General features: G+C 38.6%; 2 protein-coding genes across 6 annotated transcripts in view; one reads left to right on the top strand and one right to left on the bottom strand.

Moving 5' to 3' along the window:
* The window catches only part of EIF2AK2 (eukaryotic translation initiation factor 2 alpha kinase 2), a 21,875-nt gene extending 9,950 nt beyond the window's left edge, over nucleotides 1-11,925 (top strand). For 4 of the 5 annotated variants that reach the window (XM_013300245.3, XM_027788506.2, XM_055816498.1 and 1 more), the window contains 10 exons: nucleotides 898-988; nucleotides 1,441-1,475; nucleotides 1,643-1,777; nucleotides 2,223-2,342; nucleotides 4,028-4,135; nucleotides 5,790-5,979; nucleotides 8,100-8,225; nucleotides 8,658-8,753; nucleotides 10,322-10,384; nucleotides 10,461-11,925. In XM_013300245.3, coding sequence (XP_013155699.2) covers nucleotides 898-988; nucleotides 1,441-1,475; nucleotides 1,643-1,777; nucleotides 2,223-2,342; nucleotides 4,028-4,135; nucleotides 5,790-5,979; nucleotides 8,100-8,225; nucleotides 8,658-8,753; nucleotides 10,322-10,384; nucleotides 10,461-10,580 — 1,084 coding nt within the window. In that variant the 3' untranslated portion in view covers nucleotides 10,581-11,925. The other variant, XM_055816501.1, reaches the window with a different exon arrangement.
* Nucleotides 9,965-18,473, bottom strand: GPATCH11 (G-patch domain containing 11). The gene is made up of 9 exons (XM_055816503.1): nucleotides 18,345-18,473; nucleotides 18,030-18,256; nucleotides 17,123-17,164; nucleotides 16,921-17,041; nucleotides 16,127-16,217; nucleotides 14,853-14,957; nucleotides 13,980-14,061; nucleotides 13,578-13,663; nucleotides 9,965-10,802 (listed from the first exon to the last, which is right to left on the bottom strand). Exons 1-8 carry the CDS (start codon nucleotides 18,389-18,391, stop codon nucleotides 13,608-13,610), a joined length of 771 nt encoding a protein of 256 aa, XP_055672478.1. The 5' UTR covers nucleotides 18,392-18,473; the 3' UTR covers nucleotides 9,965-10,802; nucleotides 13,578-13,607.

Raw genomic sequence — 18,473 nt, 5'->3', positions numbered from 1 at the left:
TCATGTGATCTAGCTCTAATTAAAATCTGTCATAGTTTATTTATTCCAGTATAAAGCCATTTAATTTGAGCTTATATTTTTTAGATTTCAGAGCAACATTTGCTTTACTTGTGCAATTTAATTTGAGCCCTTATGGGTTAGCTTATAATAATTTTAGAACTTTCTGATATATTTATATTTTGCCATGAGTAGTTCTTTCAGAAGCATTTTTACTGTGATGTCAACAGAATAACCTACCTCATTCAGCAGCATTATTTCATGCCATTTTTAACACTTGTTTTCCTATTGTGACACTCGTGTAAACTCAGTATAATTAAATTTCTGTACATTCCTCTGTTCCACATACTGCTTGTTTCTTCTACTTTTTTTCCCCCCCCCTTTTTTTTTTTCCCCTCTTTCATTCTCCATAAATAGTCACTTCCACCGAAGGGAAGATTTTCTTAGTGGAAGAAAAAAAAAACATGCATATAAATTTTCATTTGTGGTTTAGTAACTCTAGGTCAAGCCTTTTGAAGCCAGCAGTTAATTTGACTGTAGTGCCACTACCACTTCTTTTGTATTCTTTGTGCGACTGTAAAGTAAGCTGGTACATACAACGCTAGAGGTGGCTGCACTGCCTTAAAATAAACATCTGTATTTAACCTATTTAATTAAATGATATAGTAGAATAAGTATCATATAGATATCTAGATATTGTGATATCATAGAAATAGAGGAGTGTATTACAAAATTTACTGTTTTATTAGCTTTCCAGCATAAAGTTTTGTAGTTTAAATCAGTCACAATTGTTAGTGGTTTTTCACGGTTTGCTTTTGAAAGCTATGTATTTTTTCTTATGGCAATAATTTTGTTTATGATTGTGTTACTTTCACCTAAAACTAGTCTATTATTTTTTAGTAACAGCAGTATTTGCTTTGAAGACTCATCTGCAAAGTTGGTAGGAAAAATGAAAAACATGGCAGTATGTGAAAACCCTTCACGTTCTCAGGTATAGTATCAATTTGTTCCTTTACCCACTAATCACTAGAAAACATGTGTGTTTTTCCTAAGAATATTCAGTACTTTCTTACTGTTAACTTATTAATAAATGAGTTAATTAATAAATGAGTTAAAATACTCATTTATTTCTGTACTGTGGACCCACCTGATGTACTGTTGACCAGGGGGGCAGTACTGCCAAGGAAAGGCAGCAGATGAAGATCCTGTTTTTCTGTGGGAAGAATGATGATGTCATACATAGCATATGTGAAAAATCTTAAGCTAAGATATGGTTTCATTCTTATTACATTGGTTACGTAAGCTATGAATGCATTTATAGATGATTCCTAGATACGTTCTCAGACACGTTTTAAACAAATGTGTTTAAACTTTAAACATGTTTTAAAGTATAGTGAAAATATCCAGAATGTCTTAATTAGGTTTTCTCTGTTTTTCATGTAGAGACACGCACAAAGTTCTGCCCTGAAACCCAAAAGGTATGTGTTTATTTCTGGGTTGCTGTCTCCCATAAACCGTATTGCAAACCATTTCAGTGTTTCTGTATCTAGCAAAGAAATGCTGCTACTGGGAGGTACATTTCTTTTCTTTTGTCACGTATTAGAAAACCTGCTCATTATAAGTTTCGCTTTTATCCTTGTTAAAGAAAATTGGCAGCTAATTTTGATAATGCAAGAAACAAGGAAGAGGAGGAAAAGATGTCAGATTCAGATGAAAGTGTGCCAGACTTGGACACAAATACCAGTGAGAAGAATGGAAGTCCATACACTGTCAATAAAAGGTAAGGAGGAATTTTTTTTTTTAATAAGATCTTTACGGCAATTACAATATGCAGTGGTCTAGATTTGTTTTCTTATTTACAATAAAATGTAGGAAAGTACTGCTGTTAAAATAACTTCCAAAGAAAATTGGTATTTGAGAATACTAGTTTTTCTTTTTCTGGAAATTTCAAATATAGTATAGCAACTGACATGCAATGGTATTTAATGTTTACAACTGAAAGTCATTTGTGTGAAGGTGTGAGATGGCGCTACATGCTTTCAAGGCTGTGTTTCCCTTGGTTTTCTAATCTTCCAGACTATGATTTGGGTGGTATAGGTGCTGGGTGATTCCTGCAGAATGATATTTTAGCAGATGTATTAGAACTGTCAATATCATTCATATATCTTGTAAATTTAGTGTTAAGTATACTGAAGTTTTATGATTTTTTTTTTTTTTTTTTTAAGACTTCTTGAGACCTTTACAAATATAGAATGTATTGGTGAAGGCGGTTTTGGGAATGTTTTCAAAGCAACAGCAAAGCTTGATGAGAGAACCTATGCAGTCAAACGAGTTCACTTCACAAAGTAAGTACTGTATGTTTACTTCTGGTTCCTATTTTAGGACAACCTTTGTCAAGATTTCAGTACTTTGTTTTGTCTCTAATAATACTAGGAGCATTTAAGCAGTTTTCACTATTAATTGTCCCTTCTTTCTGGTGAACTGTTTTCTTTGTTTCCAAATGAAGCTGAAAATGGCATGCAACTTTGTTAATTTTTGCATGCACTGGAATAATTTTAAATGCAGCTGTAAAAAAGTAGATTTGTTTAAGTGAGTTCTACTTTTCCTGAGCACACTAATGCTCTAGTTATTCATATTGCAAAATGTGTCTGAAGAAAACTTGCCAATAATAAAAAATCGGAAGCAGTACTATTACTTTTGACAGGTTAATTGACAGTGGAAATTTACATATCAGTAATGCATAATTAGACTATAATTAGGGAAAATAGAGAAAAATGAAAGTAATACATTTTGTGGTTTGTAATTGGAGAAAGCTTTATATATCACCCATAGGTTAGGGCTCTAGATGGTAGGGCGATCCAAGAGAGCTGGCTAATATTCAAGCATCGCTTCTTCCAAGCTCAAGACTGGTGCATCCCTGTGAGCAGGAAATCAAGGAAAGGGGGCAGGAGATGTGCATGGATGAGCAGGGAGCTTCTGGGAAAACTCAAATGGAACGTTTTACAGAATGCGGTAAAAAGGGACAGGCTACTTGAGGAATATAGGTACTTTGTCAGAACGTGCAGGGATGTGACGAGGAAGGCTAAGGTCCATTTGGAATTAAACCTGGTGAGGGATGTCAAGGACAACAAGAAGGACTTCTTCAAGTACACCAGCAGGAAAAGGATGACTGGGGAAAATGTGGGCCCACTGCTGAATGAGGGTGGTGCCCTAGTGACAAAGGACACAGGGAAGGCAAAGTTACTGAATGCCACCTTTGCTTCAGTCTTCACTGCCAAGGCTGGCCCTCACGTATCCTAGACCCTGGAGGCAAGAGGGGAGGTCTGGAGAAAGGAAGATTTCCCTTTGGATGAGGAGAATCAGGTTGAAGATCATTTAGGCAAACTTAACATGAACAAATCCACGGGCCCCAATGGGAGGCACCCCTGGGTGCTGAGGCAGCTGGCAGATGTTATTGCCAAGCCACTCTCCATCATCTTTGAAAGGTCATGGAGAACAGAAGAGGTGCCTGAGGACTGGAGGAAAGACAATGTCACTCCAGTCTTGAAAAAGGGCAAGAAGGAGGACCCAGGAAACCACAGGCTCGTCAGCCTCACCTCCATCCCTGGAAAGGTGATGGAATGTCGGATGACATCCTGGAGGTCATCTCTAAGCATGTGGAGGAAAAGAGGGTTATCAGGAGCAGTCAACACGGATTCATCAAGGGGAAATGATGCCTGACCAACCTTAATATAATTATGTATTGCAACTATCTGGTTTTTTTTGGCTTTTTTTGAGCGGGGCTTTCATTTAAAATATGGCTGAAATATTTTTGCGCTTAGAGTAATTGAGCACATAGATGAAAGAAACCCTACAGAATTTGTAACTCAGTTTTGAACTTGTGTGAAGGAGAATATTATATTCTTTTTCTAAATTAATATAAACTGTGTGATATTGCTACTTGATACCATGACTTTTATTTAATTTAGTATTACATTTTTATAGGAAAATGCCATTTGTTTTGTGTTTTCTTCCCCCCGCCCCCAAACAGGAATGTAAAGCGTGAAGTAAAAGAACTTGCAAGACTTGACCACGAGAACATAGTACGGTATTATTGTAGCTGGAAAGGGTTTGACCATGTAACTTATCCAGACTCAAGGTAACTACAAGATAGTAGTTTGCACTCAAACATGTTTGCCATAATTAACTTTGTATTGTAAAAAGAAAGGCTGATGATTGGTTATAAGTCATTATACAAATATAAATGCACATACTTACATATTTAATGTTAAGAAAAAAGGCACAGTACTTCTCAGCAGCAGGTCATATATAATTAAGTATATTTATATCTTTTCCTTGGTGAATAAGGTACACTATGTAATTTTATCTTCTCTCTCTCAATGTACAGAACTTGCTGAATCTATACAGGAGTGTAAGAACATAGAACTCAGAATTTGGGCTAGAATTAGCAGCAGAAATGAAAAAATCATCTGGCAGCTGACTGCCACATTTGTGACTGGAAGTTTCCTTTTTATCCTTTTATTTAATAAGTACTGGTGAGCCAGTAGCTCTCAAATTTAACTGTCTTTAGTTAGCATTTTAACCATGATGCCTGAAACAGTTTTGGTTGTTGATAACAGAAATACAAAATAAAATGCTTTTTAATTTAGAGGTAGTCTTTCAACACTAAGGCTTTTAGATTATTAACTTTTCAAAGCTTCTGTGGTAAGCTTTTTTCACTAACTGTAAACTCATACCCTTCAAATGGGTTGCCACACTTACACAGAGCCATAAAATATTAATGGATTCAAAATTATGATTGGCATGGTTTCTGTCCAGTGTGCTCAGTAAATGAGGAATAAAATGGGGGTAAAAAAGTCTCATGTCAAAACCCAACCATTAATATGTTGGAGTCTCAATATCACTTATGCACTTTATATTGTACGGTTATTGGGTAAAAGACAGAAAAAAAAGTCCTCAAAGCTGAGGTCCCAGCCTGGAATTCCGTTTAGTGCCCTGACCTCAAGGCTGCAGAGTGCTGAGCCACTTGGTGCATTTTCAGTGGCTTTATTCCAGGGCACTCAGATTGTACAGCACAAGTAGGAAAAAGGGATGCCGCCTCCTCTTCATGTTGTCCTTCCGCTCACCATCTCTAGCCTCAGTCCGTCCTATGGGCTGATGGTGAGGGAACTCTTCTGGAAAGTGTGAGGCTGTCAGGTGGGTGAATATATTTAATCCAAATTTCCAGCTGCCAGAGGGGTTTCTCTAAGTCACAGACTGATGTCAAAGATGGTCACTGCACTACCTTCTTGAAGGGACAGTTTGAAAGAACGTGACCGCTCTGGGTCCGAGAGGGAGCCTAATGCTGTGCTTGTTCAGTGGAGTAGAGAATACCTGCCAGGGACTTGCAGCAGTTCCTAGAGGGCGAGATGGGAGCCAAGAACGGTGCTATTTCTTCCTGTATAGGACATAACTTTAGCTGTGAAGGGAGTGGAATTTGGGCACTTAGGAAACTTTCAATGTGATCAAGGAAACAAACAAAACATTAGGAATATTCCAGGGGTATGTAGCAACTGAGCAGGGATTCTTTGGTTTGCAGTTTAATTTATTTATATCAAGTACAAATTGGTCTAGGATCTTTTTTCAAAATCAAGGGACTTGCAGACTTTTTTTGGTGGAACTCCAAAATTAATAATAATTAATTAACAGAAAGTTTGGGTTTTTTTTAAAGAAGAGGAATTTGAGAATCATGCGTGGCTTGTGAGGAATTGTATCTTGCCAATTTCAGTGTGGTATGTGGTTTTGTTTTGCAGGCAGAAGTCAGATGAAGTTCTCTGTCTTTTCATTCAAATGGAATTCTGTGAACAAGGGACACTGGACAACTGGATTGAAAAGAATAGACAAGACCGAAAGTATCATGAGATGGCACAAAACAAATTTTTACAAATACTGGAAGGAGTGAAATATATTCATTCTGAAGGGTTAATTCATCGAGACCTCAAGGTGAGTAGGATAGGTAATAAAAAAAATTAGATAAGTAGTACTTATGGATATTTCAAAAAATGTAAAATCATTCTAGTCTTTGTTTAGTCTATTATGTACCCTAGTAGCATGCCTTTTCTGATATTGCTAGTGATTAATTATTTTTCAGCAACTGGCTGAACTTCCAACTTTAGGATAAAAGTTGGAAGGTAAACTGGAGGATCTCAGAATGCAGTAGTACAAAAAATCAGTAGCCATCAGTTAACAGGCATTTTCAGTGTACTATGTGTTACTGGGTCACAAGACTACCTATTAGAAAAAGAAATACTAACTTTACCTCATAAAATAATTAGAAGAAAGTGATAAGTTGAGTCTAGGAAGTTTGCTTTTGCCATATTGTAAAGGGATAGTTTATCCTAATATATGCTGTATTTGATAACAACATATTCTACTTGCTCTTATACCACGTACGCGTACAAATATTTGAATGCTACTTTTTTGGGTAGAATTTCAATCTCTACAAGTGCACAATTGTAAGATTTTATTTCAATATAAAGATTAAAAAGGACAAAGTTTCAAGCCTTCAGGGCTTCATATGCCAGCTATAATGTTGCTTACAGCATTTTAAATCACTTGCTTTGGGAAAAAGTCATCATGCCGTGGCATTCCTAAGAACGGCTGTAGTGGGTGACATTAAATGCAGATCTAGGATGCTGTTCTCTTCATATAGTGGCTAATTCCAGACACCTAGAGAGTATTAGAGCTGAGATGTGACACAGTGATATGTCCTTAATGCGTATTCCCTTCTTCTCAAAACTTCCAGTAGCCTAAAGTTTATGGACTTCTTGAGCCACAGGTAGAAATCTTAGCATTTTCCATTCACAGTGTAGTTCTGGTTCATGGTCGCTGCCCGCTGGTAGAGTCTTTGTATCTTCCACAGCTTTTCTAGCAGGCTTATTGCTACAGTAACTGGAATGAACCACAAAGGGACACCATTTTCTCTAGGTGCCTGGGAAAAAGAGGCCCAGGAAGTGCCTTCTCAGCCCTCAATTCTTAGCTCTTCCTACTCTCTGTGCTTTGTATTTTCTTGCTCCTTCAGTCCCTCTTTATTTCCATCTCAGCTCAGTCTCTGCTTTTCGCTGTTCCTGTGATTCTGCTGCCCCAGTCCCTTACCCGTGGCATCTGGCTGCAGCCTACTTCCAAGCCCTGTTAACTTGTCTGCCTGCATTTGAATGTGGGAGCTTTCCTTCTCACTTCGACTTGCTGTCTATTTAGATGCTTGGCCAGCCAGAGATCTCCGTGGCCCAGAATCAAAGCTGCAGGTTAGGTTCAAGCTGAGATGAGTCCCACTTGTGCCTGGCATGAAGAGCCTTCACATAGCGTAGCCAGGTATAGGTGCTGTACTAAATCTGCGTGGACGCGGTTGAACTTCAACAGAAGAACTGGACGGGGCATTCCTGACACAGAGGTCTTCCTGTTAAATATTCAGTCTCTCCTGGCCTTACAGAACACTGGAGCTTCTTTGCACAAACAATAGCATAAGGCTATTTGGTTTTGTTTCGGTAATGTTCAAAAATGTAGTTTGTCTTCTTTGGGGAACTTCATCCAAATACGTATAATTCTATTTTTAGTTGCTTATGACTTTGTCCAGTTTAAAAATGGGAAGTTCAATGAAAACTTAAAAGATGGGGTGCCTGTATTAAGCCTTAATCCTGCAGTTGACTTAGCACAGCTAATCCTGCTGTGCCTAGGAGAAACTATGATTTGAGTGAAATTCCATGTGAGCCTAAATGCTTTGCCCATGTATATCAAATCCCAGGGCTAGGACTGAAGGCTAAAACCCACTTCTGGATATGAAATGTTACATGCACGATGTATTTGAAGAGCACTGGAGCATGATACTGTTATGGCTAAACTGGTTGGGAAAAAGAAGTTGCAGTTACTGTGGCGTATACTACTTTGAATGTAGTTTGTTTTTAAAAATCAGTTGCGCTTTTTTCTGTTTCCCACCCCATCAGTTTCTTAATGCTAATTTTTGTGAATAATTATAAAACTTTATGGGGAACACATGTGGCTGATTATGCTTGACAAGAAACCTTGGTCATTTGGTGTTTGTTTTTTTTTTAAATATATATGTATAGCCTCAGAATCTATTCATATCACGTGAAGATAAAATAAAAATAGGTGACTTCGGTCTTGTGACTTCTGCGGCAAATGAGACTCTGACTGAGAACAGAGGAACAAAATCATATATGGCACCAGAACAGGTAATTATCCTGCTAGATTGGCATTATAAACTCAGCACTGAATGTTCTCAATCCTAATCTCGGCACTAAACCCAGTTGCCTAAAGTTCCCTGGTATGAGTGTGTAAGTGGGTAACTATGTTGTAGAGAAAGCTCTCTGCAAGTGTGGTCGGTTTTATCTTGCTGTGCTAGCCCGCAGGGTCCGACACTGCATGCTGTAAGGAATGCTCTTGCAAAGCCAGGCTGCCAGCCATGTATTTCAGTTTGAATTCAGGACCTCTGTTAAGTGTGGCATTAGAGTCCTTTGGTTTATTATTTGTGACAGAGATACTGGCATGCATTATCGGTATAGGTCTGTAGAAGTCTTAATTTCAGTGTGTTTAATGTGACATAATAATTTTGCTTTAAGGATGTCCAGTTGGATTTCACACCTGTGTTTTTCTAATCTTTGTAGTTTGGGGACAGCTATGGAAAGGAAGTAGATATTTATGCACTGGGATTAATTTGGTTTGAAATTCTTGCAGCGTACAGTTGCCATGAGAAAACTAAGGTATGTAATCTTTAAAAAAAAAAAAAAGGTAAAAAAAAAAAGTCTGTCATTGTTTTGCCTTGCTGCTGGTATTGCATGCTGACTGTGTGCTAGAAGGAATCTGTGTATCTAGAGTACTGCCTCTATCTACATTTTCCATTTGATTTGTTTCTGAAAGGCTGGTAAGTCATCACAGCTTGGTTGAAATGTAGCAACTGAAGAAAAGAAGTATTACTGGGTTTATTTCACTTATGTCCTACTGACATTAAAGCCTGAGCATGCTAAAGAATAATGTCTAGCAAAAAAGATCAAAGGTTTCTGATAAATCTTTTTGTTTCATCAGAGTATTTGAAGGGAATATTTTTCTCATTTTAGAATGTGAGAGTTTTGTCTCTGCCATGCTCCCATCTTCACCGCACGGTGTCCCAAGAACAAAGTTTCTGTCAAGGCAAACCACCCACAGTTTCCCAAACTGAAAACAAGTGTGATTTAGAATATGTAGCTTTAATTGAAAAAGATGTTACTTCAAAAAGAAAATGAGTGTTACCTAAATTTCTTTTGAAGATCTTTTATGTGTCTCTTGCTTTTTCTTGGTACTTTGTACATTATTAGTGCAACTTGTATGCTCAAACCTATGTATTTGTAGGACAGCGAGGTAGCTGCCCAGTACCTTGTTCAAAGTAATTGTAAGCTAAGGTACACTGCTGGACCCAGAAGCTCTTGAACAGTTAGCGTGGGCCTTCTGCCAAGGTGAGAAAACCGTAACAATGTGTCTGCCTGACTGGCAGGTTTGCAGTTTGAGTGAGTTATACCTAGTACAAATTGGTTCAGGATCTTTTTTCATCATCAAGGGACCTGCAGACTTCTCTTGAGCTACGCTGTAGTATTTGTTAAGCTGTCTTGTTCCTGCTGACAGCCAACTGTGCAAATGTGTCCACAGCGTTTACAGTCACAAGGGCAGGATGAATTATTTAGTTTTGTTTCCTTAAAGTATAAAAATCTTGTGTCTGTAGGCAGGTGGGGAAGTCATATGCATGGAAAGTCCTAGGATGGTCTTAGTTGTTACCCAGTAAGGGTTTCTGAAGCATACAATTAGAAATCCTCTGTATGGTAGTTGCTTTGAACTCCATGTAGTGTGTTGTGACACAGAAATAAGCGTGTGGCACTGAACAAGGTAAAAGGGAGGGAGCATACCTGCTTGGCTTGCAAAGAGTAGCATCCAAAGTAGGAAATTCAATAATCTTGCATTTTTTTATTTTAATGGGGTAAGAGGATATAAACCCACTACTTTTAAATTAGGGAGAGAAGGGTAATGGTTCTCAAATAGAGAGAGGATTGCTGAAACAAGCACAGAGTGTGAAGCTTTTAAGCTTAAAAAGGGACAACAGTTGATGAAAAACATAAACCCAAAACACAGTACGACTAAATAGAAAAAACTTTCAAACTATTTACAGTTACTTTCTTTTTTGAAGTCTTGGCTTTTTTGTAGATTGTATTTTGATTACTTCCGTAAACTATATGGATCACAGTGAGATGCAAAATATAATAAATAAAAACATACTGCAACTGTTCGCTTATATGAATTTCAGATATGGCATGATGTTAGAAAAGGTCAACTTCCAGAGGGCTTCACCAACCAATTTCTAACAAAGGTATGAGATTTTAATAATTACTTCAGTTTATTTACTTATAAAAAAGTAATTTATTGACACTACTTTCTTTCTGCAGGCACCCATAATCAAAAAGATGCTTTCAAAACAGGCTTCAGCAAGATACTCTGCATCTGAAATACTGAAGTTTTTTAAATCTGCTGTTAAAACCAACTTACGTGAAACTCATACTCAGTAAATGCGCTTTTAAAAGGCTTTCAAGACTGTTTAAATCCAGTTTGATGTCTCTTCAAACTGAAAGCCAAAAGCAACTGCAAGACTTAAGACAGGTCTTTTCCTTGGTGTTTTGCCTTCCTGCCATTGAGGAGCTCATCAGCCAGAAGGGTCACATCACCATCCACGCACTTCAGCTGTGGATCAGGACAGCGTACTTCTGCAAGCGATCACTTGCTGTTTTTACCTGGAAACACAGGTTGTGGATGAGCTGAACTATACTGTACAAAATATTGTACAAAACCTAGTCCTTGTCTCTTAGAATATTAAGTTGATGTTGAGCACAACTGGCCTGTGGCAAATCCCTCCCTGTATCCATGCTCTTAATGTGTGCTGCAAGCATCATCAGCTGAGGTTACCTACCGCTTTCCATGGAAGAAGTGCCATCTTCTGGTATGTGACTCAAACCTTTCTGATTTGTTCAGTGATGTTTTCAATAATTACTAGACTGCTCCCACCACTACCAAGACTAATTTTCGTGTAAGAGATATTAAGAATAGGTGTGGGTTATTCTTCACTTAATTTCAGTTCTTTAAGGTAAACTTTCTTACCTCTACACAGCTGTTGAACACATAGCACCTTCAGTATGTTAAAATACATACTTTTAAAGTAAGCATTTGAATTTGCATGTGAAACATTCAGCTTCTAGGAAATCTAGTTATAGTTGTTCTAGATTTTTGAAAACCTTAGGTTTTGAAGGGTTGGAGGTTTTTTTCTGAAAGGAACACTTAAGCTGCTCTTAATACACCACAATTCTTCCAGTGTCTGCAGCAGTCACCATTTGAAATCCTGTGCTGAGAGTGCACCATAAACTCTCTCCCATACTCCTAGGATTTAATCCATTGTTGTAATATTTAATGAGCACACTGAACACTTTTGATGGCCTTACTTTCAGCCCCATGAAAGGTAACAGCAGTTTACTTGTTACTCTTTCTAGTTATATACTTCCAAGAGTTCAGACTTGCCTGGACTGGAAGAATTGTGTGTGGGGTGGTCGGGAGCAGGAAGAAGAAACAGGCACACTGGTGCTTCAGATGTTTGTGCTTGAGCTGTATCTTCTCAAACTGTTCATTAGTGTGGAGCCCACCTAACTCCATAAAGGAAAAAATGAGCAGATACTTCTAAGCAGAAAAATAGGCACTATGTGTAGTAAAATACTGTACGCATTTTCTGAAATGTTACATGGGGTAAAGTGGGTGCTTGGATAAAAAGAGTAATATAAATTAATGCATAGTGATTTTTATATTCTTATGGAAATCATTGCTCATGTGCTGCAAACATGTGTTGCTAAATAAAAATCTGATTTTACATCCTTTTGTAAGGCCTGAAGTTGTTTGTGTTCTCCCCCTCCCCCCACCATAAATTACAAATACAGAATCACGGAATAGTTTGTGTTGGTCCAACCCCCTGCCAGGGGCAGGGACACCCCCCACCAGCCCAGGCTGCTCCAAGCCCCATCCAGCCTGGCCTTGAATGCTGCCAGGGATGGGGCAGCCACAGCTTCTCTGGGCAACCTGTGCCGGTGCCTCACCACCCTCACAGTAAAGAATTTCTTCCTTATATCTAATCCAAACCTACCCTCTTCCAGTTTAAGGCCATTCCCCCTTGTCCTGTTGCTACAGGCCCTTGTACAAAGTCCCTCTCCAGCTTTCCTGAGGGCCCCCTTTAGGCACTGGAAGGCTGCTATAGGGTCTTCCCAGAGCCTTCTCTTCTCCAGGCTGAACACCCGTAATTTGAGTAGCTTAACAACTTCATTTGCTAGCTCCCTCGCAACCTGCCAATGCATCCCATCAGGTCCCATGGTCTTGTGCACCTTCAGGTTCCTCAGATGGTCTTGAACCTGATCTACAGTGGGCACTTATTCCTTCTCCCAGTCCCTACCTTTGCCTTCTGCAACTTGGGCAGTGTGGCTGGAGCATGTGCCGCTGAAGACCAAGGCAAAAAAAGTCACGTGAGTACCTCAGCCTTTCCTGTGTCCTGGGTAACCAGGCTTCCTGTTTCTTTCTGGATAGGGCCCACATTTTCCCTAATCTTACTTTTATCTCTGATGTACCTACAGAAGCTTTTCTTGTTGCCCTTGACATCCCTGGCTGGATTTAATTTTATCAGGGCTTTGGCTTTCCTAACATGATCCCTGGCTGTGATACATAGGGCATTGCACTATCCTGGGCTAATTAGTATTTCCTTGCAGTGGTCAAGATCTGTGAGAAATGGTATCTTGACACAGATAAAATACCACTAGTTGAATTTCCTTTTCCCTTTTGCCCATAAAACTACTTTACAATATGAACATTACTGTGACAGACTTTGGCTGAATATCCTTTATAGTTCCTGGACGGAGCACCCTAATACCGTAATATTCCTACCGTTAAGTAATAGTGAGGTTTTGATACTTTTTTTCCCCCCCCATAGTATCTGTATACTTCAGCAGTATGTTTCTATTAGTGACTGTTTACAGTAGCAACTATTGTTCCCTAAAAATAAAAGGTCTATTAAAATGTATTTTCTATATTAAAAAATCCCAACAACATGAACTGGTACTATTTAGTTATGCAAAATATGCATCTTTAGATACAACAGAATATTGATTCAAATAACATCAGTGTAAAAAAGTCTGATGTTTAGTCATCTACGTAAGGATGAAAAGAAACTGTGTAACATTGTAGAACAGAGTAACTAGCCAGTATTTATTCCCTTACTCAAACCTGAATTTTATTATCAGCTGATTTCGTTCAGTTGGGCAGGGCATAACCAAAGAGGATGGAAGGCTTAACCTGCTTCTCAATTAAAGTAGTTCAATTATAAAGGCAAAGTTTGAATTCCTATTAAATTGCGCATCAAGCAGAAAATCCGTAAGATGCTTCAGAAATGTGAGTTTACTATTCTTCTGCATACTTTGGTGTGAATTCTTCAGTAGGGCACAGCTCCAAACCTTCTAAAAGATACTATGAACCACACATACTTATCTAGGACTCCTTCCTTCAGAAAGGCTTTAGTCGTGATCTGCAGCACTGTCTCCAGGGCAGTTTGACGATAAATCTTCAGAATCTACAGGATAAGCAGAGAAAAAGCAAGTAATACCAGCTCACAGGAGGGAAAAAATGTTGCTAGAATTATCGGAAGAATCCATGTAAAGGAGGTCACATAGAATTCAAGAAGATTTGCAAGTTATTAATTCCAAGCTTTGTTTTAGAACAGTGAACGCAAATTCTACCCTCTTTGGGTATTGTGCAAAACCCAGCAGCCTGGAAGGAAAATTTGCTATGTAGATTTAAAAGACTGCAGTAAGAGAAACAAAGGATATATTGTACTATTTAAGTCTAGCTGCATAAGTACAACACTTAGAAGACAGCTTTACTCTCACCTTCATAGGTTGTTCCACACCAAATGCAATAAAAGTGCTCTTCTCTCAGATAGGCAGTCAGGATGCGTAGCTTTTCTGATACCTAGAGATACATACAGGTATGCAAAGATCTGGGGCTCATGTGACACAAAACCCTTCTAGAGCTACTAGCTTTGCTAAAATACATTGTTTAACCTTTTGCTACGTAAAAGCTACACAATACTCAGTAAGGCATGAAGTTTCCCAAATGGCACAGGAATTCATGATCTCCAGAAAGTTAATGGCTGTTGCTTGCTCATCCTTCTTTTCAGCTAATAAACCTGCACTGAAAAAGAGTGCTAAAAATATGACCCAGCTACCTTATTTCAAGTATATGATTTTTTTTGTGAAGTTGTTCAGACCTAATCTATGCAAATCAAATCCATAAAGCTAACAACAGCTGTATAATTAGTTCTCAAAAAAAAGTGAATTTCCAGTGTCCCATCTCAAGATAATCTGTGAAGCGTTTTCAGAAATTACTCAGCAATTCAAAAAAATGAGTCCAATACATGAGATGAGGCACCAAAAATTAAAACTCAAAAGCAAATTACTTTGATCAAATATGTGATCTTGCATGTCTTGGCTAAGACACAAAATGTTTAGAATTAATTTCTAGGCTACTTTTTCCAAAGATCAGCTTCAAAACAGAGAAGCAATAAATCAGTGGTTTAATGTTTTATATTTTATCACGTAACTGCTATAAAAATCACTGTCTAAGATTGCATAGAGGCCATTCACTACAGCTTAGACAGTGACATGTATACATATATCCTTTATGTGTATATGTATACATACTTTTAAGAGGAATATTAAATTTACTTCTGAATCAAGCAGTAATTTAGTTGTAGAGCTTACGCTTAAATCTGAGCTTGTGCATTCATCTTCCTTATCTTCCTCATCCTTGTCATCTTCCTCTTCAGGTTCTAGCCAATACCAAGTCTCCTTGGGAACATCAATATCCTTAAATAATAAAGCATTTAGATGAAAATTATCTGCCATTGTAGGTTTTCTTGTAAGATGCTTGATAAAACCAATTTCTAATAGATGAGATGTTAGGTTTTAGAACTTTCCTGCATAGTATAACCAAGAATCACTAAAGATGTAGTGGGAGACTAAGTACAGTGGTCCACAAGAAGCACTATTCACTTTTTTAAAACAAGTAAATGCATGCTAATATAAGGTTCTATTTCATCTACATTCAGTATGTGTAAGGCTACACAGCCACATAATCTCACACCAAGGCTGTGATCAGATAGGCTTTTTTATCAGCTGAAGTCATGCTGCCCCCAGTTATTCAGTCAAGAGATCACACAGCGCCTCCTAATCCCCTTCAAGTGAAGTTAAAGGAAGAAGAATCAACACAGAGATCTGAATTAATTCAGCCAACTTCCTATGAAGCAGATTAAAGAGTATCAAACAATCTTAGCAGAACTTGTGGGGCAGTATTAACCTCCAACAGGCTAACAGAGAAAAGAAATACACTTGAAGTTTTCAAGTGGCAAAAGTTACAGTAGTTCACTGCTTTTACCCATGTTACTCCTTGCAGGTGGAAGGTACCTCATTTTGGGTTTGTTTTTTTGTTTAAATGCTTCTTTGGTGAATCTGCTGATTCCCTCCATGATGATCCCTATCCTTGGAGATACTCAAGAGCTGTCTGGACATGGTCCTGGACAACCTGCTGTGGGTGACCCTGCTTAAGCAGGAGGCTTGGACAAGATGACCTCCAGAGCCCTATCCAACATCAACCATTCTGTGATAATGTTGCTCCCTCACTGGAGGCAAACAGCACCGTCAGTTAGGGTGGTGTGACGTCGGTTACTGAAAGATATGCGAACAGCTCAAAAGTAACCACAAAAATGCAGGAGCAAAACCAGGTGAGCTCTGGTGATGCAAATGAACACCGGTCCTCACGTAAGCTACTATGAGGTAGGTGTACATCTTCAAATATCCTAATGGTGCAAACATACACTTTGAAATATTTTAAGAGGACTGAAGTGTTGCCAAACATCAAGACTTCAGGCCAGTTATCCCACAATTTTTGAGAACTTCCAAGAATTGAATGACTACTTTGTTTGTACCCTGTATCTCCAACCTAAACCTTCCTTCTAACCCCCAAAAATGTGTCTCACTTTTTGCATATCTAACTGCTGGCAGGCCCTCTGGCTTCTTCGGAGGTCCCCTTCCATCTTACGTTCTTCTTGTTTCGTTTTGAATCTTATTCTGTTAAGAAAAAGTAGATAGCTAAAATAAGCAGGTAGATGAACAGTGAGATGCATTATAGTCAGTAAGTTTTTCTGAAATAGAACATCTAAGATTCTAGCCCTACTAATTCTTCCAGACCAGGACAATGTTGAAGTTAAGAAGTTCTTCTGACATCTGTTTCTGTGGGAGCACACGTGTTTCTTGGGAATTATACCTTCAAGACAGTGGTTTTTTGATCACACTACACTGGACACTTTCTTCATCAGATTTTCATAAGACATACAAAAGTGGTTCGCTAAACATCTGTGAAAGATAGTCTTCCCTAGGCTTTCTATCTCCACGTGTAACAAGCAAATAAGGAGACAATATAAACAACAAAATGTAAACACGTTTACCCTGATTTTTACAACTGTAGCAACATCGCTCAGGATTATCTGTGGATTTTATATTAAAAAAGATGACATGGTTCTCAGATTTAAACAGCTGCAAATGACTTGTAAAAAGTTAGTATGTATATTATTTGCATTATTAACATGAACAAAAATAAATGATGCAGCACACACCTTTAGCATTACAGTGTTTATCTACTTTTGCTTTAGAACTGAGAAACAATTACTCTGTATTTCAACTCTTACCTCTCATTCAAAAGAATAACCAAACTTAAAGCATAAAAAGAATAGTTGTTTAGACACTGGTTGGAATATCAGTAACATCATTTTACCTGAACTGATCTGCAGCTTGTTCATTTGCTTTTTTTTTCATATGAAGCTTTTGCCTATAGTTTTCCAGTTTTTCTTCAGCTTTTCGCTTTTTTAATTCCTCGTGACCAAGCCCGCTTCTGCCTATGTAAGTTCAAAAGATGAATGTAAGCAGTTGAGAAGCTCTGATACCCCAAACTAAGTAAATTAGGAAGTATAACAAACCTGTTTTTATGTTCAAAGGAATAGGTTCAACAATGCCTTCTCCTGTGGGGGAAAAAACAGGCCAATTTAAGAAGCCAGGTCCTTCTCAAACTATGATTTCTGCAGTGTAATCAAGTAGGCAAGCTGCTTTTGCCATTAAATACAGACATTTTCTTGTGATTTTATTGCTCAGAAGTCAAAAAACCCTAAATCAATGTCCATTTAGTACATTACAAATGACCCAGCTGAACTGGAACTCCCTCTTTTTTTTTTTTGGCTTGTCTGCTGGGTTGCTATATACTATTTTCAGGATGCTACCCAACTGAAACAAAAATGTGTTGACTTGACAGGTATAGCCTACCTGTGATAAAGACTGCTTTGTTACAGCCTTCTGGAGCACTTGTCATTCTAGAATCTCACAACTTGACAAAGATGAAGAATAAAAAGAATCTCTCTTGGCCAGTTCATTTGCCGATTATCTGCGAGAGGCTGAACTGGCACTGCAGTTACTGATGCTTTGTTTTACTGATTTTACTCCATTTATTAAGACTTCATAAAGGTAGGCCAGTGTGCACCACTTCTTAATCCAACTATAAACCCGAAGAAAGGGGCTGACTTTTTTGGAATGCTATTAGCTTTACGAGACCATCAAAACACCCTTAGTGCAATTCCTGTAGGCATGCACGTGTAGAAGAACATTTACTGAGCAGCAAGTACTGCTGCTTCCCTCACATCTCTTGATAGTCCGTAGCATTTTTATTTCAGTTTTTAGAGATTTGCTCTCATCTTTTGTTCCGCCACAACACATTCACAGTTCAGCAATGCCAGAGCTCTTGGAAAGGCACTTATTGACCCTGTCTCCAAATGAAGTGGCAGCCAGAGTCTGTAAAATAGAAAGCCAGGCATGCACTTGCAGTGACAAGCTTACCGCTTTTGCCAAGGGCCTGGCCGCTCTTGTAGCCCATCTTCTGGAGCAACGCGAAGCCTTTGTTCTCAGTACCCAATGCACTTTTCAACACCAAATCGCGTCTCTCTTTTTCTTCTTCTTTTACGCTCTTCTGTCTGTTCCTCTCGTTGGCTTCTTTTTGTTTTTCTTCTTTCTGCATAGCCTCCCTCACCCGCCTCACCATGGGCAGGCCCGGCCGCACGTCCTGCCTGTAAGGTAGCGGGGCAGCCCGTCAGCGGGCGGGGGCTCCGCGCGGTTACAATCGCTTCAGAGAGAGAAAAGGCGCCGCCTACTTACTTAATAAATAAATCAGACATGTAGTCTTCCTCTTCATCTTCCTCCATGTTTCCTATAAACACCGCCAATACGCGTTATCACCGATGTTATTTCTCCGCACGCTACCCGAGCTGCGGAACCCGCTTTCAG

The sequence above is a fragment of the Falco peregrinus genome, chromosome 11 (genome assembly GCF_023634155.1).
Source record: "Falco peregrinus isolate bFalPer1 chromosome 11, bFalPer1.pri, whole genome shotgun sequence".
In the NCBI taxonomy this organism is placed as follows: domain Eukaryota; kingdom Metazoa; phylum Chordata; class Aves; order Falconiformes; family Falconidae; genus Falco; species Falco peregrinus.
This window is presented reverse-complemented; position numbering and strand designations above follow the sequence as displayed.